General features: G+C 41.6%; 1 protein-coding gene and 2 long non-coding RNA genes across 3 annotated transcripts; 2 read left to right on the forward strand and 1 right to left on the reverse strand.

Moving 5' to 3' along the window:
* Positions 1 to 9,969: 9,969 nt before the first annotated feature.
* Positions 9,970 to 25,592, reverse strand: LOC120036431 (bone morphogenetic protein 8A-like). Its single transcript, XM_038982867.1, has 3 exons — positions 25,486 to 25,592; positions 25,138 to 25,248; positions 9,970 to 10,294 (listed from the first exon to the last, which is right to left on the reverse strand). The coding sequence occupies exons 1-3, from the start codon at positions 25,549 to 25,551 to the stop codon at positions 10,127 to 10,129; spliced, it is 345 nt and encodes a 114-aa protein (XP_038838795.1). The 5' UTR covers positions 25,552 to 25,592; the 3' UTR covers positions 9,970 to 10,126.
* Positions 16,226 to 16,653, forward strand: LOC120036433. The gene is made up of 3 exons (XR_005474505.1): positions 16,226 to 16,317; positions 16,407 to 16,487; positions 16,605 to 16,653. It is a non-coding gene; the product is annotated as an uncharacterized LOC120036433 (long non-coding RNA).
* LOC120036432 lies at positions 17,068 to 23,160 on the forward strand. Its single transcript, XR_005474504.1, has 3 exons — positions 17,068 to 17,112; positions 22,925 to 23,011; positions 23,105 to 23,160. It is a non-coding gene; the product is annotated as an uncharacterized LOC120036432 (long non-coding RNA).
* Positions 25,593 to 25,819: the final 227 nt, after the last annotated feature.

Consider the following 25,819-nt stretch of genomic DNA (forward strand, 5'->3'; position numbering starts at 1 on the left):
TGATCTGCAGGTGGTGACCACAGACCACTTCTCAGTTCCTATGCTTCCTGGCTGATGTTTGGTCACTTTTGAATGCTGGCGGTGCTCTCACTAGTGGTAGCATAGACGGAGTCTACAACCCACCCAAGTGGCTCAGGTAGTGCAGTTCATCCAGGATGGCACATCAATGCGAGCTGTGGCAAAAAGGTTTGCTGTGTCTGTCAGCGTAGTGTCCAGAGCATGGAGGCGCTACCAGGAGACAGGCCAGTACATCAGGAGACGTGGAGGAGGCCGTAGGAGGGCATCAACCCAGCAGCAGAGCCGCTACCTCCGCCTTTGTGCAAGGAGGTGCACTGCCAGCGCCTGCAAAATGACCTCCAGCAGGCCACAAATGTGCATGTGTCTGCTCAAACGGTCAGAAACAGCCCAACACCGTGCAGGACGTTTGGCATTTGCCAGAGAAACACCAAGATTGGCAAATTCGCCACTGGCGCCCTGTGTCTTCACAGATGAAAGCAGGTTCACACTGAGCACGTGACAGACGTGACAGAGTCTGGAGACGCCGTGGAGAACGTTCTGCTGCCTGCAACATCCTCCAGCATGACGGTTTGGCGATGGGTCAGTCATGGTGTGGGGTGGCATTTCTTTGTGGGGCCGCACAGCCCTCCATGTGCTCGCCAGAGGTAGCCTGACTGCCAATAGGTACCGAGATGAGATCCTCAGACCCCTTGTGAGACCATATGCTGACACATGCACATTTGTGGCCTGCTGGAGGTCATTTTGCAGGGCTCTGGCAGTGCTCCACCTGCTCCTCCTTGCACAAAGGCGGAGGTAGCGGTCCTGCTGCTAGGTTGTTGCCCTCCAACGGCCTCCTCCACGTCTCCTGATGTACTGGCCTGTCTCCTGGTAGCGCCTCCATGCTCTGGACACTACGCTGACAGACACAGCAAACCTTTTTGCCACAGCTCGCATTGATGTGCCATCCTGGATGAAACTGCACTACCTGAGCCACTTGTGTGGGTTGTAGACTCCGTCTCATGCTACCACTAGAGTGAGAGCACCGCCAGCATTCAAAAGTGACCAAAACATCAGCCAGGAAGCATAGGAACTGAGAAGTGGTCTGTGGTCACCACCTGCAGAACCATTCCTTTTTTGGGGGTGTCTTGCTAATTGCCTATAATTTCACCTTTTGTCTATTCCATTTGCACAACAGCATGTGAAATTTATTGTCAATCAGTGTTGCTTCCTAAGTGGACAGTTTGATTTCACAGAAGTGTTGATTTCTGTACTAATTAGGTAAGTTTAAGTGACCTCTTCTCTTGGAATAGAAATCCACAGGTGGAGTACATGCTCCATTATCCCATTTCCACAGTGGTGCCACCATGGGGATGATGGGAGGTGGTTGTGGATGATTGTGTCCATTCTTCACAGGGACACTGGTTGTGAGGAAGATCTCCTCCATCTCTGCAGGGACACTAGCATTTGGAACGATCCACTCCCCTCCCTCTGTACAGGGATAAGGCCTGATGTTCGGAGGATCTGCTCCCTCTGCGCAGTGATGCTAGCTGCTGGGAGAATCCCCTCCCTCTGTGACGGGATGAGGCCTGATGCTCGGAGGATCCCCTCCCTCTGTGCAGGGATGAGGCCTGATGCTCTGAGGATCTTCCTCTGCGCAGTGATAGAAGATGCTGGAAGAATCCCCTCCCTCTGTGACGGGATGAGGCCTGATGCTCGGAGGATCCCCTCCCTCTGTGCAGGGATGAGGCCTGATGCTCTGAGGATCTTCCTCTGTGCAGTGATGCAAGCTGCTGAGAGAATCCCCTCCCTCTGTGCAGGGACACTGGCTGTTTGGAGGATCCCCTCCCTCTGTGCAGGGACACTGGCTGTTTGGATGATCCCCTCCGTATGTGCAAGAACACTGGCTGTTTGGAGAATACCTTTCCTCTGTACAGGGACACTGGCTGTTTGGATGATCCCCTCCGTCTGTGCAAGGACACTGGCTGTTTGGAGAATACCCTCCCTCTGTGCAGGGACACTGGCTGTTTGGAGAATACCCTCCCTCTGTGCAGGGACACTGGCTGTTTGGAGAATACCCTCCCTCTGTGCAGGGACACTGGCTGTTTGGAGGATACCCTCCGTCTGTGCAAGGACACTGGCTGTTTGGAGGATACCCTCCCTCTGTGACGGGATGAGGCCTGATGCTTGGAGAATCTCCTCCCTCTGCACAGCAACTTCGGCTGCTGTGATGATCTGCAGGTATAATATAGAGCATATAGTCATTCCCTAAAAAATCAACCACTGGAATCTATAACATCATTGACACATACACTGAGTGCATTAAACATTAAGAACACCTTCTCTTTCTGTGACAGACTAATCAGGTGAAAGCTATAATCCCCTATTGATGTTAATTGTTAAATCTTCTTCTCAGTAGATGAAGGGGAGGAGGCAGGCTAAAGATTGATTTTTAGACAATTGAGACATGGATTGTGTATGTGTGTCATTCAGAGGGTGAATGGGCAAGACCAAAGATTTAAGTCCCTTTGAACAGAGTATGGTAGTAGGTGCCAGGTGCACCGGTTTGTGTCAAGAACTGCCATGCTGTTGGGTTTTTCACGCTCAACAGTTTTCCCTGAGTATCAACAATGGTCCACCACCAAGGGGGAGGGCAACTCAATAGGAAGGTGTTCTTAATGTTTTGTTCACTCAGTGTAGATCAATCCCTAGCATAGACGTTCATTTGTATGTTTACTGATACTGTAAATACACAAATTATATTAATGTTATCTACAATATATTATAATACCGTAAGCCTCCCTGCTGCAGGGGCATTTCCTCCTACAATTTTGAGCTGATTTTCTTCACTTTAGCAATATTTTGTATCTTTGTTAATTTTCACATTTATTGTGTTTGGAATGACACTGTTACTACAGAAGATGATGCTATCATAAAGTATTTGATGTAAGTATGTAGGATAATTACCCATAATGCTCACTGACTGAACATTCAAAATTACCATGGCAATTATTGACGCATTCACATGCCATCGGAAACTTGGAACCTCAGAGTTAAAATGAATGTAACTTATCAGTGTAGAGCTTCCTACTGGTTGATTCTGATACTTCACAAGTGGGTAACTTGAAATCATCATTCCATAACGAGTTCGCGAGTCAGAAATGTCAGAATTTCCTAGTTCCGACTTGAAGGGCCTTCTATGATGTAGGGCAGGTCAGTAACCAAATTATTTTACTGTGCCCTGTCGCACACAGACTTTTATGGTCACACAAGTTGCCACCGGTGGATTCAAAATGAGTAGCCTAACAATTATTGACATGGCCCCAGGTACATTTGCAACCAAATTATTTTTCTGTGAGAAATCAATAATAGATGCACACATAGGGTAACAGTCAGCAATTGACAGTGAGCAATGAGCAAGATAAGCATAGATGGGAAGTTGACAATAGCTTATTATTAGTGTAAATAAATTGTATTTCTATGGTTGCAGTCCTCAAAGATTGAATTGCATTGAATTGAAATAATCAGATCCAATGATTTACCGCCCGTAGGGTGGGGTACCGCTAGTCATCATTATTATAATCACCATCTCAATCATTATCACCATACCATCATAGACTTATTCTTCTGTATCTGAGACTCTTCTGACACTACCTTAGACATGGCAGTCTGCAACTCAATACACTGCCCCTGCATGGTGTTCAGCGTCCCCTGCATGTGTTTAATCGAATGCTTAACATCATTCAGCAGGATCTGAATCTCAAGCCTGCAAGAAATCAGGCGGTTCAACATACTGAGATGACGAGAGGCTTCAGACCATGCCCATTGGACCATCTTTAGGATTCTTTCTCACTTAACACCAATCTTATTAGAAATGTAACTTTGTGCAGAAGATGTTACTATAGTGTTATTCAGAAGAAAAAAAGTGTACTTTGTCAGGTGCCAAAAGGATGACGGGATGTCTCCCTGCTCCAGTGAGCTCTGCTGGCAGGTCTTGCTCACTGTTGGAGGAACGGGAGCCAAATTAGAGGAAACATATCTATGGTTGTTCAGCAATGAAACATTCATGGCATAATGGGGATTGTCCTTCCCTGTGAAAAGAATAACAGCTGGGGTTTACTTTCTCACTTTTAGATAATGTAATACAATCTTTAAACCCATCAGAAGTGTAGCGCTTACCTCCATGAAAATATTGGTCCATGTTATTTATGGCTGCATAATGTTGACCACTAGTTCCAACTTGTGATGAGAAGGTCTTGATGAAACGATCAAGTCAACATTTTGTTAGACATTTCAGAGATAGCATTAACAATTGTACATGAGACAGTGCTTCCAGATATTGAGGTATCTTCCTTCTGAGATATGTAAAAAAAAAAAAAAAAAATATGGTGTGTGTATGTAACGGATGTGAAATGGCTAGCTAGTTAGCGGGTACGCGCTAGTAGCGTTTCAATCAGTTACGTCACTTGCTCTGAAACCTAGAAGTCGTGTTGCCCCTTGCTCTGCAAGGGCCGTGGCTTTTGTGGAGCGATGGGTAACGACGCTTCGTGGGTGTCAGTTGTTGATGTGTGCAGAGGGTCCCTGGTTCGCGCCCGAGGTCGGGGCGAGGGGACGTACTAAAGTTATACTGTTACATGTACTCACATGAAAGGTATCCATGATTCTAGATTAAGCCAATCATGTACGTGATTACCATCCTATGGGTCAGCAATGGAATGATTGCTACACAGCTTTCAGAAGACTTTATGTCTTGAGCCTGGATGAATCATTGAAATACAAGTAATATTGTGAATTTGTGAAGCATAATTGCCATTATAATTTGGAATATTCCATCAAAGTTATTTGTTTTGACAGTCAAAACAAGTCAATCTTACAATTAATCACTTGAATTGAGTAACTTGAGTTGACGGAAGTAGCAACTTTATATTCTGACCTAGACACTGACTTGTGCAATGCCTAATACATAATCTATGCATGTTATTGGCCATTGGACTGCTCAGTCAAAACAACAAACTTTTACGATTAATCACTTGACTGGAACGGAACTACTGTTTGGAACTAAAACATTAAAAGTAGGCTATAGCTTGACGCATATCCTTACCTTGAACAAGCGTATCCAAAAGGCCTATCCAGTCGTGCTTGAAGATACCTTTAGGCAGATAAAAGCGCGGTACGGGTTGAGACACGCTCGGTATTGTGAATCTGTAACACTGATATAAAAGCACGTTTTCATTTATAATTTACACTGTAGAATGACCTGCAAGCCAATCAGAATCTAGTTTTAAACAATACCGTGGGTTCCATGGAACGTCACAAACATATTAGGCCACTTGCGTCACAGATTACAGTCACTGAACATGGGTTTAATAGCTATATTGGCTATATGTACAGTATATGCACATCGTATTGAATTGAGATTACATTTACTGCACCACTGTAATTATGTAGCCTAATCCTATAAGGATCATATGTCAAATGTCAGAATCATCGCACATGAAAACATAATTAAATTGACTGCAGATTTTAAAATTCCCTGTGACACAATATCCATGTAACTTCAATTAAATTACGTTGAACCAACGTGGAATAAACATTGAATTGATGTATGTGCCCAGTGGGAAGTGATCAATTCGAAATGATTGAATACATACAGTATTACAAAGAAAGATATACAAAAATTGCTTCGAAAAACTCAAATTTCCCTGGGCCACCCAAACGTAAAATGTATGTACGGATTACTGTACATCGTTTTGGATGAAAGCGTCTGCTTTCAAATCTCTGACACGCACATATGTACACTCTCGCGATGTTTATTTCTGGCACTTTTACCTTTGCGGGATTTTGCGAAGTAAATGATGCGCAGGAGAGCTCCATGAAATCAGTGACATGGTCAAGATTGCGACATGAGAGGGTGTAACATTTCTAGTAGAGGAACAATTTGGGGGTTTTCTCAAAAAGTTTATAGTTTTAGACTGCAGTTGCAATTTATTTGTTTTTTCTCACAAAAAATGATATCTAACCATATAATGAATCATTTTGTAATTAATCAAACCAATGACATATTTTTGACTATTTCCAACGAACAAGCTAGCTATCGAAAAGTGTCAGCGTGTGTAGTTAAATTAGCCTGCTAACGTCTTCATAGCTAGTAGCGTGTAATCAGGACATGACCAAACTGTTGCTGAGATAATGGATGTTGAAACTTCCAAGGAGAAAAGAGGCATTGTTGAAACTCACTCATATGCTTGCGGTGTAAAAAAAGGGGGGGGGGGGTGAATGCGATTCATACCCGAATACCCCAACCAAGGCGCAGCTTCCAGAAGAAGCTGAGAAGTGAACCATCAATGAGCCAGCTACAGGAAGGACATCGTTCGCATCCTCACGGCTAAAATCAAAGAGAGCGCAGATGACATCATGAATTTGGTGTAAAAGAACACAATCAATATCGTTAACCTGAGGAAATCGATTGATTTCAGTGCTGACGAAGTAAAAACTCGGAAGCAGCAGAACGCAACATTGAACATTCAGGTTGCAAAGCAGGAGAAGAAACTCACTGAAATGGAGTCAAAAGGTAAACGAGAATGACCGGTATAGTGATACCGGAGATGCAGTCTTCGAATTTATGGAATCTGACGAGAACATCAAAGAAAGAGTGACGGGCATTTGCAGGTCAATAGTCCCGGAGGAGGAGCGAAATGTTGTTGCAGGTTCTCTGGATGTAGTGCACCGCCTGGGTAGGCTGAGAGATGGGGAAAACAACCAGCCACCACGACCAGTGATCATGAGATTCATCTCCCGGACAGCGAGGGATATGACATGGAAAAGTGCAAAGAAAAATGACCTGAGGTTCAAGGAGGATCTGACAGCATTTGACAAAGAAGCTCTGAATCGTCTGTGGCCGATAATTGAGAGAGCAAGGAAGGAAGGGGAAAGTGCATACTTTGCGGGAGCTAAGGCTTTTGGTAATGGAAGGGAAATTCACGTTGACGCCTAGTTTGTTGACTGCTGGACTTGTCAAGTGAGTTGTGCAGGACTGAGTTTTATTTGCTAATTTGATAAAACTAGATATTTCTTGAGGAAAGAGCATTGTTTGTGTGAGCCAAACTTTTTATATATATATATTTTTTATGGCAGGGAAATTCGCACTGACACTTAATGTTAGCTTGATGGCTATTCGTTTTTACCAATCTATGGTACAATGTTATTTGCAATTGTATAAATATATATATAATTTAGATCAACCACTTGCGTGGTGCAATGGTATGTTTGTATTTGCAACTAGTAAGACCTTTTCTTTTTATGAGAACCCGATTCATGTGAACGTATACAAGTTTAATATTCTTCATATAGTCACTGTGATAGTAAATGTCAATTTCTGTTTTTTCTATTAATGCCAGGCGAATCTGTACTTTTTTTAAAGGGAGATCTTTATTTTTGTATTGTAAGGGTTTCATTCAAGAAACTCATGCCTGTTGCACAGATACTGCGTTTTGGAAGTGTCAATGGTGATGATATGAATGATATTTGGTTTTCATTTGGTACTAATCGGTCAGCAGGTGTCCCTATTTTAAAAGGCAACTTTAAGGCTCATATATTGAGTCATGAAGCAGATAATACAGGGAGATGGATTATACTATTGCTAGATGTCAACCATGTTCAATTCATTGTTGTAAATACTTATGCTTCCAATTACAAGTCAAGTAACTGTATTTTATTTAGAGACATTGAGAGGAAAATAAGTAAAATTATGTCTAAATTTCCATTGGCCAAAGTAATATGGGGTGGAGATTTTAATACAGTATTACATGATAATCTAGATAGATGGCCTCCTAAGCATAGCAATTCTGTTTGTGAGATAAGGAATATATGTCTAAGGTTAGGTGTTCTAGATATTTGGAGACATAAGAACCCAGATAAGATTATGTTTACATGGAGTACCAAAGATTATCTATACAATCCCATATTGATTTCTGGCTGATATCTGAAGATATGGCTGACAAGGTTGATACAGTCTCGATTGAACCATTGATTTTAACAGACCACAACGGCATCTCAATAAAGATAAATATGCATGGTTTGTCAACCAAAAAAAGTTAAAGGTTACTGGAAAATGAACAAGACTTTACTAGAGAAGGAAGTATTTAAGAAGGAAGTAGCAGGAATTAATGATAAATACAGGAATTGTGCCTGTGTTATGAATACGTTTGTTAGTTACTGGGAGCTAATGAAATTTGATTAAGGCTTTCGGCTATTTCAATGGGGAAAGAAATTGCTCGTGCCAAGAGAGAGAAAGAATATGACATCATAAAGGGAATAATGGATTAAACTGAAAAAAGGGAACTAACTAATCAGGAATTACTGGAGCTATCATCATTGCAAATGCAGTTAGACTGTATCTACGAGGAAAAGGCCCGGGAAGCGTTTGTAAGATCAAGATGAAAATGGATGGAAGAGGGAGAGAGAAATAAAAAATATTTCTTTAATTTAGAAAAAAGGGCAGGTGATAAGACTTCCATATGTAAATTAATGATTAATAATACTCCCAATAAAAATCCAAAAATCTCTCAGCATGTTTCCCAGTTTTATCAGAATCTGTATACATCAGCCCAGCCAACTTCCAATATGGATCTTTTCTTAGACAATGTAGCAAACATTGCTAAGAAGATAATGATTTCAGGGATTTTTGTGATGAGTTATCTGAAATTGAGATAAAAGACTGTATTAAAAGCCTTAAGGACAATAGGTCCCCTGGAAATGATGGTTTAATAAGCGAGATTTATAAATCATTCAACGATAAATTAATTCCTTTCATTCTTGCTATGCTTCCTTATAGCAAGGTGTAATTACTTTGATTCAATGGACATAGGGTGGGGGAATATTTGTGTGACGACCTAAAATGGGGCCAGAAGCTCATCAGCACCCCATCTTATATGTCCAACCACCCTGAACGTCAGACTCTATTGAAGCACATACAGTGGTGTAAAGTACTTAAGTAAAAATACTTTAAAGTACTACTTAAGTCGTTTTTGGGGGTATCTGTACTTTACTATTTATAGTTTTGACAACTTTTACTTTACTACATTTCTAAGGAAAATAATGTACTTTTTACTACATACATTTTCCCTGACACCCAAAAGTAATCGTTAAATTTTGAATGGCTAGCAGGACAGGAAAATTGTCGGTTGGATGTACTGCCAAATTCTCCAAAATGACATTGGAAGCGACTTATGGTAGAGAAATGAACATTCAATTCTCTGGCAGCAGCTCTGGTGAACATTCCTGCAGTCCGCATACCAATTGCACAATCCCTCAGAACTTCAGACGTCTGTGGCATTGTGTTGTGACAAATATGCACATTTTAGTGGCCTTTTGTCCCCAGCAAAAGGTGCACCTGTATAATGATCAGCTTCTTGATATGGTGCACCTTTCAATGTGGATGGATTATCTTGGCAATGGAGAAATGCTCAATTTTTTTGGCGTACAGAACATTTCCGGGATCTTTAATTTCAGCTCATGAAACATGGGACCAACCTTTTACATGTGTTTTTTTGTTCAGTATAGTTTATTACAAATATAGCAGTATACAGTCCTCCAGATATCTGTTGACAAAGACATACATCACTGTGTATTTGTTACTCTGTACATACAAAAATGGCCTTTTTTTTTTTTTTTTTGCCATTTCCCATTGTTACTAACTTGTACTGGTTAAAAGTATGATTAAAGAAGAAGAAAAAACATGTATGTTTTGCAAACCATGTTTAGTATATCTGAAAGAGACAATGACAAATTCATGGTTCAACAAGATATTATAGTCATCAAAAGGGTAGAATTTTAGCATTGATATACTTATGATACAGTACTTTACAGCTTTGATTGGTCACATAATATATGACATGAAGGGTGATGTAATTATCTGTATTACTGTAGATTTGAATAGTTTAGTTAATCAAAAGTGAAGTATGGTTATAGGTCCAATGGGTGTTGTTCATATACCACTCTCAGACTCAAAATCAATATATTAGATACATACTATTTATCAGCATATTGACAGATTATTGCTATCAACTGCTGGTTGCAAGTTATTTTACCCTGTTTGTATCTTTTGGAACAATGGCAATTAAGTTGATTAAAATTAAGTAGAATAGATAGATGGGCTACCACTGGTGTCACAGGCATCACAGGTCTTGACCACCATGTTGCGATGCTTCTTTAGGATCACGTTGTTGTTGTCAGCGTAGAAGAGTACAGAGATGGGTGCGCAGCACGCTTTGGGACCCTCATCTGGCTTCAGAAGTTGAACCTGCCATTGAAAACGGTAAATCAGACTCATTCATACATGCACTTTCATATAGTCAATGATAATATCCTGTTATAAAAGAGATATGGGTTATTTAAGCAATAAGGCCCAAGGAGGGGTGGTATATTGGTCATATACCACAAACATCAGAGGTGCCTTATTGCTATTAGAACACCTACTCATTCAAGGGTTTTTCTTTTTTTTTACTATTTATTTTATTTATTTAACCAGGAGGGGCTCATTGAGATTTAAAATCTCTTTTTCAAGAGCATCCTGGCCAAGATAGGCAGCACCAAGTCATTACAAAAATGACAGACAAACAACATGAAAAACTACAAGTAATCTAGTAGAAACCATTGAATTCACAAGAGTATAACAAAAATCAAAAACAGCAAATTAAAAACATTGACATCATTCATCAATGATTTAAAAATACCAATCGGGACAAGTTCTTCCAGTTTAAAAGTATTTTGTAAGGCGTTCCAAGACGATGGCGTAAAATAAAAGCATAAAATAAAAGCAGTACATAAAAGCTCTTTTACCAAATTCAGTTCGGACATTTGGAACAGTTAGCAGGATAAAGTCCAGCGAACGAAAAGAGTGCCCACCACATTTCTGAACAATAAAAATGCCCAAATAAATAGGTAGTAAACCCAAAATGGCTTTATAAATCAAAGTATACCAGTGACTGAGCCTACAAGTGACTAGAGAAGGCCAGCCAACCCTGGTATACAAAGTGCAGTGGTGCGTAAGGGTTTTGCAGTTTAAAATAAATCTCAAAGTACCATGGTAAAGGGTGTCAATTGATCTCAAACACTGAGCGGAAGCGTTCATATATAAAATATCCCCATAGTCTAGTAAAGGCATAAATGTAGCTGATACTAGCCTCCTTCTGGCTTCAAAAGAAAAACAGGCCTCATTCCTAAAATAAAATCCCAATTTCAGCTTCAATTTTTTTGTAAATTGTTGAATATGCAATTTAAAAGAGAGGCCGTCATCAATTAAAATTCCAAGATATTTATATCAGGTTACAACCTCAATCTCCTTGCCCTGAAAGGTAGTAATAGGTGAAAGGTTCAGAGGTCTATTTCTTGCTTTAGAAAACACCATTAGTTTAGTTTTGTCAGTATTGAGGATAAGCTTCAATTGGTGTGTTGAACAGTATAAAAAGCCATTTGCAAGTTCTGGAAAGCTTTTGTAAGAGACGAGGCACAACAGTAAATAACAGTATCATCAGCATAAAAATGAAGTTGCGCATTTTGGACATTTTTGTCTAAATCATTTATATAAATAGCGAATAAGAGAGGACCAAGTCCAGAGCCTTTAAAGACACCATTAAAGACAGACAATTTAACAGACTTAAGCCCATTAAATTGAGTGCACTGAGTTCTATTAGACAGATAGTTAGCAAACCATGCAACTGCATGCTCTGAAAGACCTACACTCGACAAGCTCTGCCTTAGTATAGCATGATAAACTGTATCAAAAGCCTTAGAGATCAATAAAAAGGGAGACACAGTGCTGTTTTTTGTCAAGGGCTTCAGTGATATCATTTAAAACCTTCATGGCTGCTGTAGTTGTGCTATGCTTCTTCCTGAAGCCCGATTGGTACATTGATAAAATAGAGTTAGTAAATTAAAACTCTCTTAGCTGTTCACTCACAAGGGTTTCAAGTATTTTCACCAGGGGTGACAGCTTTGAGATTGGCCTATAATTATTTAAAAGAGTTTTTAAAAGTGGTAGTACAAGTGCTGATTTCCAGAATTTCATTACATTCCAGGGTTAGATTGAACAGATATGTAAGTGGTTCAGCTATGAAATCAGCTGCCAGATTTAAAAAGCAGGGATCCAAAAGATCAGGACCTGCAGGCTTTCTCTGATCTAAGAATTTCAGGGCTTTATGTACCACCTGCACTGAGAATGGCAAAAAGCTAAAAGTTTGACCAGCTCTCACTGGTTCATCCACACAGGGTTGTACAGAGACAGAGGACACTGAATCAAACAGCCTACCAGATGATACAAAGTGCTCATTGAAACAATTCAGCATTTCAGTTTTGTCATATACAGCAAGAGAGTCCTTCAAAACACATGACAGTAATTCATTAACATTACTGTTACCAGACATAGACTTAATAGCCTTCCAAAACTTTCTAGGGTCATTCAGGTTATCAGTGGTAACAGACATGAAATATTCAGACTTGGCCTTCCTGAGAAGAAAAGAACACTTGTTTAGTAACTGCCTAAAAATAAGCCAATCAGCATCAGAACATGATTTCCTTGCTTTAGCCCAGGCTAGATTACGGTCGTGAATAATACAAGACAGCTCAGAAGAAAACCATGGATTATCCCGCCCTTTAACCCTGAACCTGCGGAACGGGGCATGTTTGTTTACTATTTGGAAAAAACCATCATGAAAGAATATCCAGGCAGTTTCCACATCAGGGATAAGCTCAATCTTGCTCCAGTCAAAATAAAACAAATCATGAAAGAAAGCCTGCTCATTAAAACACTTCAAATTTCTCTTACGAATAAAACGTGGGTTTGTCTTAGGAACCTTAGTATTTCTAACAGCAACAACAGCACAATGGTCACTTAAATCATTACAAAAAACACCAACCGCAGAATATTTATGTGGAACATTTGTTAATATCAAATCAATCAGGGTAGATTTATCTGAGCATTTAAGATTTGGGCGAGTGTGTGAGTTAATCAACTGGGTAAGATTCATAGAATTACAAAACATTTTTAAATCATCAGACACCGGCTTTAACCAACACCGGTTGAGATCACCAATCAAGATCATTTCACTGTAAAGAAGTTTAGACATAAGGTGCGTCAAAGAAGAAAATGCTATTTTCTACATTGTTGAATAATAGTGAAGACATCAAAACTATGAAATAACACAAATGGAATCATGTAGTAACCAAAAAAGTGTGAAACATATCAAAACATATCATATATTTGAGATTCTTCAAATAGCCACCCTTTGCCTTGATGACAGCTTTGCACACTCTTGGCATTCTCTTAACCAACTTCACCTGGAATGCTTTTCCAACAGTCTTGAAGGAGTTCACACATATGCTGAGCACTTGTTGGCTGTTTTTCCTTTACTCTGCGGTCCCACTCATCTCAAAACATCTCAATTTGGTTGAGGTCGGGGGATTGTGGAGGCCAGGTTATCTAATGCAGCACTCCGTCACTCTCCTTCTTGGTAAAATAGCCCTTACACCGCCTGGAGGTGTGTTGGGTCATTGTCCTGTTGAAAAACAATTGAATTCTCCTGAGTGGCGCAGTGGTCTAAGGCAAGCTGTGCAGTTAGAGATCCTGGTTGGAGTCCAGACTCCGTCGCAGCCGGCCGCGACCGGGAGACCCATGGGACGGCACACAATTGGCCCAGCGTCGTCCGGGTTAGGGGAGGGTTTGGCCGGCAGGGATGTTCTTGTCCCATCGAGCTCTAGCGACTCCTGTGGCGAGCTGGGCGCAATGCACACTGACAGGGTTGCCAGGTGTATGGTGTTTCCTCCGACCCATTGGTGCGCCTGGCTTCCGGGTTAAGAAGGCATTGTGTCAAGAAGCAGTGCGGCTTGGCTGGGTTGTGTTTTGGAGGACGCACGGCTCTCGATCTTCGCCTCTCCCGAGTCATACGGGAGTTGCAGCGATGAGACAAGACCGTAACTACCAATTGGATACCACGAAAAAGGTGTAAAAGTAACAAACAATAGTTTTTATTTTTTTATAATAATTTATTAAAACAAATGATAGTCCCCACTAAGCCCAAACCAGATGGGATGACGTATAGCTGCAGAATGCTGTTGTAGCCATGCTGGTTAAGTGTGAATTCTAAATAAATCACAGACAGTGTCAACAGCAAAGCATCCCCACACCATAACACCTCCTCCTCCTCCATACTTTATGGTAGGAAATACACATGCAGAGATAATCTGTTCACCCACACCGCATCTCACAAAGACATGGCAGTTGGAACCAAAAATCTCAAATTTGGGCTCCAGACCAAAGGACAAATTGATTGTGTTTCATGGCCCAAGTAAGTCTCTTCTTATTATTGGTGTCCTTTTAATAGTGGTTTCTTTGCAGCAATTCAACTATAAAGGCCTGATTCACACAGTCACCTCTGAACAGTTGATGTTGAGATGTGTCAGTTACCTGAACTCTGTGAAGCATTTATTTGGGCAGCAATATCTGAGGCTGGTAACTCTAATGAACTTATCCTCTGCAGCAGAGGTAACTCTGGGTCTTCCATTGCTGGGGTGGTCCTCATGAGAGCCAGTTTCATCATAGCGCTCGATTATTTTTGCAACTACACTTGAAATATTCCGTATTGACTGACCTTCATGTCATAAAGTAATGATGGACTGTTGTTTCTCTTTGCTTATTTGAGCTGTTCTTGCCATAATATGGACTTGGTATTTTACCAAATAGGGCTATCTTCTGTATACCCCCCACCTTGTCAAAACACAATTGATTGTGTCAAACGCATTAAAAAGGAAAGAAATTCCACTTTTAAGAAGGCACACCTGTTAATTGAAATGCATTCCAGGTGAATTTCTCATAATCTGGTTGAGAGAATGCCAAGAGTGTGCAAAGCTGTCATCAAGGCAAAGGGTGGCTACTTTGAAGAATCTAAAATATATTTGGATTTGTTTAACACTTTTTTGGTTACTACATGATTCCAAATGCGTTATTTCATCGTTTTGATGTCTTCATTGAAGAAAAATAATGTAGAAAATAGTAAAAATAAAGAAAAACCCTTGAATGAGTAGGTGTTCTAAAACTTTTGACCGGTAGTGTAGAGCCTTCAGTGCTTTTTTCTCGTGGGCTGTGGCCCCCCTTGTCTGAATTTGGTCAATATGTCCTCCAAAAGACTTTATAGCCCACTGTGGCAAAGACTATACTTTCAGGAGTAGGTTGTTCAAATTCATTTGTGGCTTGTTTTTCTTGTCTTTTTCTGTTTTGCAGGATTCGTGATTGTCGACAGGTGGACAGCGACTTCGAAGAGGGTATGTGGAGTTTAAAACTCTTATTTTACTACATTTAACAATGTCATTATAATTTGCGAAATGTTGTGTATTTCTATAATTCAGACTTGGCAAAAATGCTTGTGCTCGAGATGTTGTAGCTAGCTAGCTTGCTAGCTAACATTAACTTTAGTAACTGTTGCTAAGCGATCGACTTTTGCTTCCTAGCTAGCTAGTATTAGCAATCTTGCTACGTTTTATGTCCTAACAATTGTTTATTTTATATTCCAATGTTCCTCATTTTAGAAACAACTGTCCTGGATGAGGTCCAGTTGGATGTGCCATTGGATGATGTGCCAGATGTTCCACAGCTGCCAGTCCTCCTTGATGTCCAGAATGCTGCTATCATCCCTGAGGATGTGCCAGATGTGCAGACTATCCTTGAGGTACAATTTTCTGAAAGTTTGGGGTTTTATGTTTGAAAAATATCCCAGATATTCAAGTTGTGTCTCTTTGACTTGAAACAAATATATTGTCTGCTTTCTGCTTTAGGAGGTCACTGGCCATTGGCAGTTGATTCCGATTAGGTTCAGCCCCCTGTACTGTGGGCCTGTTGTGATCAGGGTAAGAGACCCCCCACACGCAGTCACATCCCGGTTACTATGTTTACAGTTTCCAACATGAATTTATTGTAATATGCAGAACAATGCCAGTCCAGTGGTTAAAGCGTGGAGAACTTTCCAGTTCATCAGCCCCATCATCACCTACATGCGTGGGGGATCCCAGGTATGTGTCTTTGTAACTTCCTAATCTACATTGTCAGTCATTTGATCTTGATGGAAATGTGTCACAGCGATTGCTGAAGTGGTTTTGTTGATGTTGTCTTGTTGTTTATCTCAACAGCAGGTGGTGGTGAGGATGCACCACGTTAGTAGGGTGAGAGGCCTGGAGACTCAACTGGTGTGGGCCATCTCCAAGGAGACAGCCAGGCTTAGTCCAGAGGGCATCCCCTACTGTGCCACCAAAGTGCAGTCCATCACTTGGATCCAGGTAAGACGTAAATACTACTGAAATAGTATTAGATTAGGCTTTTCTTCACTTATTCCATTTGGCCTTAACATGTATTCTCTCTCTGTAAGCGTGTGGCTGGCAGGGTGACCCACTATGCGTCTCACCTCCGCCACGAGACGTCTGTGGACGTGACGCTTGGCTGCTACCAGGTAAATAAACAATTTCCTATGTATATAGACTAGACATTACTGGGCATTTTTGCATTAGATTTGGTGTGTTTTCTAATAACGTGTGTATGGTAAACAGGTGTGTTGTGTTTTGAGCAGCAGACTGATGTCTCAGTGGTGTACGCCACTCTCCACATGGGGCTGGACGGGCTTCTCTTCTCTTCAGCTTGGTCGGAGGCTGCCTCCTTCTCTACGCCCACCACTCAGCAGTTCACTGACCCAGAGCCTGAGGGCCACAACTGCTATGAGGTCAGACGTTACACACACATACTATTGACTAGGAGCATTAAGATCCTTCCATTGACCGATTGTTTGTTATGTCATTGCATTGGTCACTGATTTTGAATGCTTGTTTTGTTGTTGTAGGGTTGGGAGGAGGACCTGCTGCCTGAGGAGAGGGAGGTTCCTCTGCTAAAGTGAGTTCCTCTAAATGTCTGTGTAGTCTGGGCTTGTCAGATGCTGAAGGATAGTGGTCATAATGCTGTTATCCCCCATTGACTCTAATGGTTGACATGCTCCATTCCCTCCCTTTCACAGCCTCTACCTTACCACCAAGAGAGTCGAGGACATCGCCCTGAGGCTCGTCTCCCTGCGCCAGGCCTTCACTGTGAGCGGACCCACTTTTCTTTTTCTCTCTGACTTCTTTTTTTTTATTTTTTATATATTTTATTTTTGCATTTTCCAATTAACAACATTCAAGACAAACGTGAAAAGATATTAGACAACAATAGGACAAAGTGACAATAACAGATGAGCATAACAAAGAAAGAAAAAATAAAACAAATTATAATTATATATACAGACATACAATAAAATAAAAAATTATAATGAGACATTGGATCATATGGTCACCTGCCGTAGGCTACATATTATACGTTACGTGTGAAACATTATATAAGGATAATATAGAGATTCATTCAATGTGATGTGGGGGGAGATTCTCCATATAGTCAATAAAAGGTTGCCAAATTCTGTAAAATGTATTTAACTTATTCCTCAAGCGGTAAGTAATTTTCTCCAGTGGGATACAACTATTAACTTCTGATAGCCACATTGCAACTGGCAGGGGGGAATCCATTTTCCATTTCAAGGCGATACATTTCTTGGCAATCGCTAGCAATATTTCTGTTAGCTTTATAGTATGGCTTTGCCTAAGATTGGTGTTAGTAAAGTTGCCCAGTAGACAGACCTCCGGGTCTAGAGGGAATGCAACCCCATGAATTGAGGATATGGTATCGCATACCCCCTGCCAGAAACCGTGTAGTTTTGAACACTGCCAAGTGGAATGGAGGAATGTTCCTTCATCTGAGCCACATCTAAAACATAGGGAGGAGATATCAGGGTTGAACTTGTGCAGTCTAGATGGGGTGATATAGAGCTGATGGAGGAAATTAAACTGGATCAGTCTGTATCTGGAGTTCAATGTGGATGTAACACCATCCCTGCATAGGTCACTCCATAGACCCTCATCAAGATCAATACCCAGATCTTTTTCCCATCTAAGTCGGGGTTTATCTAGCCCAGGCAGTGTTAGTCCTGACATAAGAGCATCGTAAACACGGGAAATGGTCTTGAACAGTGGTTGGTCTGCGTGGCAGAGTTGTTCAATAGGTGACATCTTAGGTAGGTTCCATTGTCCCTTAAGAGACACCCTAATAAAGTTTCGTAGTTGTAGGTAGCTAAAGAAGTCACGGTTAGGCAAGTGGTATTTCTGTTTCAGCTGATCAAAAGACATAAGAACTCCCTCCTCGTAACAATGTTCCAGAAGAGTGATCCCCTTATCAGACCATGGTCTAAAGTTACTATTCTGGAAAAACATAGGAATCAATCTATTGTTCCATAAAGGGGTTTTAGGGGAAAGGAATCCCCCTCGTCCGAACAGCTCATGCAGTTTGCACCATGCCAGGACAGAATGTATGATTAAAGGGTTGTCTGTGATGGTTTTTATAGATTTTCTGTCCCATTTGTAAAACAATTCTGCCCCAGTGTCATCATTTACCTCAAGCTTTTCAATGTTCAACCATGAGGGAGAGGGACCCTTGTCAAACCTCTGAGCCAGAAACCTAGACTGTGCTGCCCAGTAGTACATTCTAAAATTGGGGAGGTTTAAGCCCCCTTGACTGTAATCCAGGGTCAGTTTATCCAGGCCAACCCTAGGGGTTTTGCCATGCCAGATAAACCGTCTGGTCATCTTGTCGAGAGAGGAAAAGAATGCTGCGGGAACAGGGATAGGGAGAGATTGAAACAGATATAGAAATCTGGGCAGGACATTCATTTTAATTACATTGATTCTACCCAGTAGAGTGAGAGGTAAGTCCATCCATTTACAAAGGTCACCCTCCACCTTTTGCAACAAATTGGCCAGATTGAGTTTTTAGAGGTTGTTCAGGTTACCATCCACCATCATGCCCAAATATGTGAAGCCCATAGGCGACCATCTAAAAGGAAACTTGTGCTTGATGGTATGATGGTCAAAGACAGACAACGGTAAGATTTCGCTTTTATCTAAATTGACCTTATATCCAGAGAAAGAACTATAACACTGTAGTAGGATCTGCAAGTGAGAGAGGGAGTGTTCTGGGTTTGTTAGAAATAAGATAAGGTCGTCCGCAAAGAGTGATAATTTATGGGTATGGGGGCCCACCTCAAAGCCATGTATGTCAGGGCACGTTCTAATAGCCTCAGCCAACGGTTCGATGGCGAGGGCAAAGAGGTGGGGGCTAATTGGGCAACCTTGTCTGTTCCCCCTATGGAGAGGGAAAGAGGAGGAAGTAATCCCGTTGGTAGCAATCCTAGCTTTAGGAGATTTGTAGAGTGATTTTATCAAATTTACAAACCCGGTACCTAAACCAAACTTTTCCAAGACGCGAAAGAGGTATGGCCATTCAACCCTATCAAAGGCCTTTTCAGCGTCGAGGGAGACTGCGACACTAGGTATTTTGTTTTTGTTAGCAAGGTGAATTATATCAAAGAACCTTCTGAGATTATTGGAGGACAATCTATTAATTATGAAGCCAGTCTGATCTGGGTTGACCAACAGGGGAAGACATGACTCCAGTCTCTTAGATAGCATCTTGGTGACCAGTTTACAATCTGTGTTAAGGAGAGAGATTGGTCTACATGAGGCGCACTTTAGTGGATTTTTCCCTTTCTTGTGGATTACAGTAATCACTGCTTGAGAGAAAGACTCTGGAAAGCAGTTGTCTTCCCTGGCTTTTTTAAGTACCTCCATAAGGTAGGGGACCAACAGCTCCCTAAATTCTTTATAGAACTCTGGAGGGAAGCCATCCTCCCCAGGAGATTTATTAGAAGGTAAGGATTTAATGGCCTCCAACAATTCAGGAACTGAGAAGTGTTCACTCAGGCGCTCGCTGTCTTCCCCTGACAGGCATGGGAGGTTGAGAGAGGAGAGAAAGGAGTCGATCTCTGATAGATCATCGCTTGATTGGGAAGTGTAGAGGTCTTCATAGTATTTCTTAAAAGTATTATTAATTTCAGTAGGGTCGAAAGATATCTCATTAGTAAGAGTTTCTATAGCATTAATTGTCCTCTTACTTTCCTCTGCTTTCAGTTGCCATGCCAATACTTTGTGTGCTTTCTCTCCAAGCTCGTAATAACGCTGTTTTGATTTAGTGATGGCCCTCTCAGCTTGATATGTGTTCAGAATATTATATTTCAGTTTTTTATTTACCAAAAGCCTGTATAGATCTTTAGTTGGGCCTCTTTGGTAGGTTTTCTCTAGCTCTGAGATTTCAGATTCAAGGGCACTCAGTTCCGCACCGTGTTTTCTCTTCAGCCCTTTAGTATAGGAAATGATCTGTCCCCTCAGATAGGCCTTCAATGTGTCCCAAAGAATGAAACTGTCAGGAGCGGAGGGTTTGTTTGTCAAAGTGAAAATATTGATCTGCTCTTTGATGAATGCACAAAATTCAGGTTGCTTTAGGAGTGTAGAATTTAGTCTCCATCTATATGCTCCATTTACCTTGGTAGGAATGGAGATTGATAATACCAGGGGAGAATGGTCACTAAGCAATCTGGGGAGATACTCGACATCTAACACTCTATGAAACAGTTGTGTCGACAGTAAAAAGTTATCTATGCGTGTGTGTGTGTCTTGTGTGGGTGTGAATAAAAATAGTAGTCCCTATCCTGTGGGTGCAACTGTCTCCAGATGTCTAGTAAATTGAGATCTTTCATGAATGACATGGTGAGCTTGCTGGCTTTGGTAAGAAGTGAGGGTTTATCAGAGGACCTATCAAGAACTGTATCTAAACAAAAATTAAAATCTCCTCCAACCAGTAACCATCCTGGTGGTGCTTGAGCGACCTGAAGGAAGACATTCTGAATAAACATATGGTCATCGAAGTTAGGAGCATAGATATTCAATAGGGTCCAAGACTCTGAAAACATATGCCCCTGCACCAAAACAAACCTGCCAGAGGGATCAGAGATGGTGTTGCTGACGCAGAAGGGGATGTGTCTACTTATCAAAATTGCAGTTCCTCTTGCTTTGGAGTTAAAAGAGGACGCAAAAACTTGTCCTACCCATTCCCTCTTCAATTTCTTGTGTTCACTGGCTGTAAGATGTGTTTCTTGTAAAAACACAATGTCAGCCTTTAATTTCTTAAGGTATGTATAGACTCTCTTTCTTTTAATCGGGCTGTTAAGACCTTTTACGTTGAATGTGACATATTTTAGTGGATTAAGCATAGTAGGGTTTCAAATATGTAACTGAATGGAAATCTATCATATGTAGATAGTTAGGAAATGTTTCAACTTTGGTTTGAACACAGAAGTGACCTATGTGTCTCTTTAGGAAGGAAACAATAAACATAGAAAAAAGGGGAAAAAAATAAAGAATCCCACCCACCCCGATTGTTAGACTAAAACCACAATCCCAACAATCAAACATGAATACACTTGTAGAGATACGTTGCTGCTCGCTTTCCATCTTGCTCTTACTAGCTAAACCTTGGCATAAACTAAAACCTGCGAGCTCTCTAAATTGAAAACAAACGTTGTGAATAGATATTTATGGCTGAATATTTACTGCCCACGGTAAGGGCTGCTTGAGTCTCTTTTCGAAAGATTAACATAAATGAGGGGGAAAGCAGTGGGCCTAAACCCACTTATTTGCTTCGCCCAGTGATATGTACTAAACCAAAATATACTCTCCTGTAAATGTAATCGAACTCACCCCGGAAAGATACGGTTAGTTGAAAATGTACAAATCAATTATAGCGACCGGAGGATATCAGCGGTTCAGTCCGGATAAGAGAAAACAAACAAACTGCATCTTATCCCCCAAAGAGACCGTCCTGGCTCAGACGTTGCTCAGTTCTTTGAGAAAAGTGTACACTTCTCCCGGCGTGTTGAAGAGATGGCTTCGGCCTTTGTACTGAACTTTCATCCGCGCAGGGTGGATGAGGTAGCCGATGATGTTCTTCTCCTTCAGTGCTTTGGCGGCAGGTCTGAACTGCTTGCGACATCTTGCGAGATCCGCGCTCATATCCGGGAAAAGGCTGACCCTCTTGCCATCAATGGTTATGTCCCCTTTGGCTCTTGCGAGTTGCAGTACCTTCTCTCTGTCTTGGAAACGGAGGAACCTGATCAGGACGGCCCGTGGGGGCTCATCTGGCCGGGGTTTCGGCGCTGATGTTCTGTGGGCGCGTTCAATTTCCAGTGACTTGGTGAAGTTGATTGTGCCTAGGACATCCGGGATCCATTGAGTGAAGAAACGGACCGGGTCACGGCCCTCGCTGTCCTCTTTCAATCCCACCACACGGATATTACTACGTCTGCTCTGGTTCTCCATCTGATCTACCTTGTTTTTGAGGTAGGCATTGTCCTTTTGCAGTTGTATCAAGACCTGGTCATGTCGAGCGATGGTGTCTTCAACTGTGCTAATGCGCAACTCTGCCTCAGTCGTTCTCAAAAGGAGATCATTCATGGAGGATTTCAGGTCGTCAATGGAAGAATGGAGTTCAGCCGTTCTCTTATCGATTTTCATAGAAAGACCTTTGTTACCATCCTGAATTTCCCGGAGGAGAGTAGCCAGCATGTCGGCAGGCTCGCAAGAGGCCGAGAGCAACAGTCTGGAACTGTCGTTTGAGTTATGAGGGCTAATGCTAATCTTGCTAGCGTTATCGTTATCTTGGGAATCAACGACGTTTTGGTTGTCCTTCTTGCCTCTCTTTCGGCGGTCCATGGCTCTTTGGGAAGGTAAGTACTTGACAATTTATCAGCCGATGTTAGAATATTGTTTCAACGTTGTTATTTAGGTAATAATAGAATAACTTTGAAGAGCTCGATTTGTCAACGTCTGCTCAGCTCCGCGGCATCACGTGCTCCCTCTCTGTGACTTCTTGTTCTGTCTGCTAGAGGAAGATGCCTCACCCTAACTCTTCCCTCTCCCCTAGACCCTGCTTGGTTCCACCCTGAGCAGGAACCATCTGTTTGTGGCGGGAAAGGTCCTCCTGGGCGCACTGGTTCAGGCCAACCACATGGTAACTCACTAACTTATTCTCTTTCAAGGGAAAGAGAGCGTCCCTGAGGGGAAATGTGTTCTGTTCACTAAGATGCTCTTTTCTTTGTCATAGGACGAGGCCAAGTTCATCCGTACCTATAACGACTTTGTGGACTACCTGAGTGACCACTCCAAGCGGAATGACATTGAGAGGGAGCTGGCTGAGGCAAAGGTGAGTTCATTAACTCTTTCAAGTCTCACTGAGTTCTTCCACATGCATGTCTTTTATACATCACAGTAGCTGATCTATATGAAATCATTCCTATTTTCTCCAAACGTGTTTTCTTGTCCTAGATCCATCATGTGAACATGATAGATGTCCTCTTTGAGCTGGTGCTGTTTGGGATGATGACAGCTCAGTCCCTGATGGTGGTAAGTAGCATCTCACTGGTACATGTTTTGATATCTATTAGCAGTTTCACTTAAATTCCTCTTCTCTTCTATTCTCTCCTCTTTTCTCCTCCTTTGTTTCCTTTAGCACCCCGGTGGGTTTGTGGAGCGTCTGTACGCTCTCCTGTACTCCTTCCTGCCCACTGCTGCCAACATGGAGCCAGAGGCTGACAGATACCTGCTGCTGCTCAATGTAAGAGTCAAGAGGTTACTTCCTGTTTACTTCCATATTCTTAGTGTACTTCCTTTTTACTTCCTTATTCATGGTTAACCAGGTTCCAATGTCATTTTAGGGGGAGTATTTCTAATTGTCTCTCTCCTCTTGATAAGCTAGTAACTCAGAGCCATTTTCTATGTGTTGTGTGGTGTTCTCTTCAGGGTGAGCTGATGGCTCTGCTAGATGACATGTTTGGCCAGCAGCTGGCCTGGTACTTTTACCCAGAGTCTCTGGTCACGGAGCTCTCCAGCCTCCTGGAGTACCACTTGGAGAACCTCATGGCCAGCATGTAGTCCTACTGCAGGAACCATACTCCTTTCTCCTTCTCTCTCTCTTTTGAAGGAATTAAGGACTTGAAGTGCTTTGTTGATCCCTGATTAGTTAACACCCATTAATTTAATGTATTCTCTTGTTTTCTCTCCCTACAGGATTCTTGTGACACTTTGCCACCCAACAGGGATCCAGACACCAATGCACTACATTACTTTGCACTGAATTTGACATTTTTAAATAAAATAAGTTCTAGTTCAAAAACATTTTTGTTTCTGTCTTTTCATCTGTTTGATTTTATGACCATTTCCTCCTTCTAGAGATATAATGCTAATATTAGATTATTACATGAACAATGATGCTTTATTATCTGCATATGGAAATAAAAAAACAATGTTTAGTTAATTTACAGATACTACAGGCCCACACTTTATATGGTTTTGTACTGTGGTTTGTGATACTGTACTATTTAAAAACATGTAGGACTACATACACTGAGTGCACAAAACATTAGGAACGTCTTCCTAATATTGAGTTGCACACCCTTTTTCCCTCAGAACAGCCTCAATTCGTCGGGGCATGGACTCTACAAGCTGCCCTAAGCGTTCCACAAGGATGCTGGCCCATGTTGTGTCAAGTTGGCTGGACGTCCTTTGGGTGGTGGACCATTCTTGATACACATGGGAAACTGTTGAGCATGAAAAAAACAGCAGTGTTGCAGTTCTTGACACACTTAACCCGGTGCGCCTGGCACCTACTACCATACCCCGTTCAAAGGCAGTTAAATCTTTTGTCTTGCCGAATCACCCTCTGAATGACACACAATCCATGTCTCAATTCTCTCAAGGTTTTAAAATCTTTCTTTAACTCCCCTTCATCTACACTGATTGAAGTGGATTCAACAAGTGACATCAATAAGGGGTCATAGCTTTCACTTGGTCAAGTCTGTCATGGAAAGAGCATGTGTCCTCAATGTTTTATATTATCAGTGTGTAGTAACCTGGTACAGTATAAAGTATACCACTAGAGGGGGTAATTGCTTCAGTCTTGAATGTTACTTCTCCCTATCCCTACTCTACATTAACAGTCTGCCATTGTAGACTCCGGTAACTTGGGTATCTTAGTTTTTTAAATATTTGCCATTAATGTCTGAACCATTTACCATCTTTCCCACTGACCCCAGTAATGTTAGCGTTCATGTGAGAGAGGGTGTAGTAGTGCATACTGACCACTAGTTGGATCATAGTGTGGGTGGTGGAGTTCATGCAGGAACACAGAGGGTAGAGGCATTCTCCATCACAGTAGAAGGCAGAGTAACCCGTAGGAGCCAATACCCAGTCCTAATGGAGAGAAATACCATAGAAATCGAATGACAAGATTAGATGAATGACTAGAATAGACTCTTTCAATGAGAAATACATGATAAAGAATCCAAAGAACATACTCTACAATGCACATCCTACACAAATGCCTTGCTTCCCTAAAAATACTGTGTGTTACAGCAAATAAGGTGGTACAATATTAGCTCATAATTATCTATTCAGTACAATGAGTAGTTAAGAGAGATAGAATCTCACCTTCCAGCCTTGTTCACTGAATCTCACATATAATTCATGTCTCTTACAAGCCTGACGCCCACACATGGCTGTGATCTGAAAGGGACCAAAAAATATGTTATGAACCAGGAAAGACTAATGTACACTTTGGATGAAATGTAAACTCAACTTAAGTAATTTTGTAATTGGGGTGAACTATCCCTTTAAATTGTGTATAAAACAAGTTTAACTACAAGACAAAAAAACAGTGTTGTCCCCCTGACCTTGTATGTATACTGGGCAAGGGCAGGTCGTATTTGGGCTTCTTCTTATTGGTGTTGGGTTTCAGGGCCCCTGGGAGTCGACAGGGGGCCTG

The sequence above is a fragment of the Salvelinus namaycush genome, unplaced genomic scaffold (assembly GCF_016432855.1).
Source record: "Salvelinus namaycush isolate Seneca unplaced genomic scaffold, SaNama_1.0 Scaffold1328, whole genome shotgun sequence".
Classification (NCBI taxonomy): domain Eukaryota; kingdom Metazoa; phylum Chordata; class Actinopteri; order Salmoniformes; family Salmonidae; genus Salvelinus; species Salvelinus namaycush.

Excerpts from the sequence above, each read along its gene's own strand:
- LOC120036431 (XM_038982867.1), bottom strand. The coding sequence starts at position 25,551 with ATGTGTGGGCGTCAGGCTTGTAAGAGACATGAATTATATGTGAGATTC. Across the intron at positions 25,249-25,485 it reads TCAGTGAACAAGGCTGGAAG|GACTGGGTATTGGCTCCTAC; the intron begins GTGAGATTCTAT and ends TCTCTCCATTAG. Across the intron at positions 10,295-25,137 it reads ACACTATGATCCAACTAGTG|GTTCAACTTCTGAAGCCAGA; the intron begins GTCAGTATGCAC and ends TTTCAATGGCAG.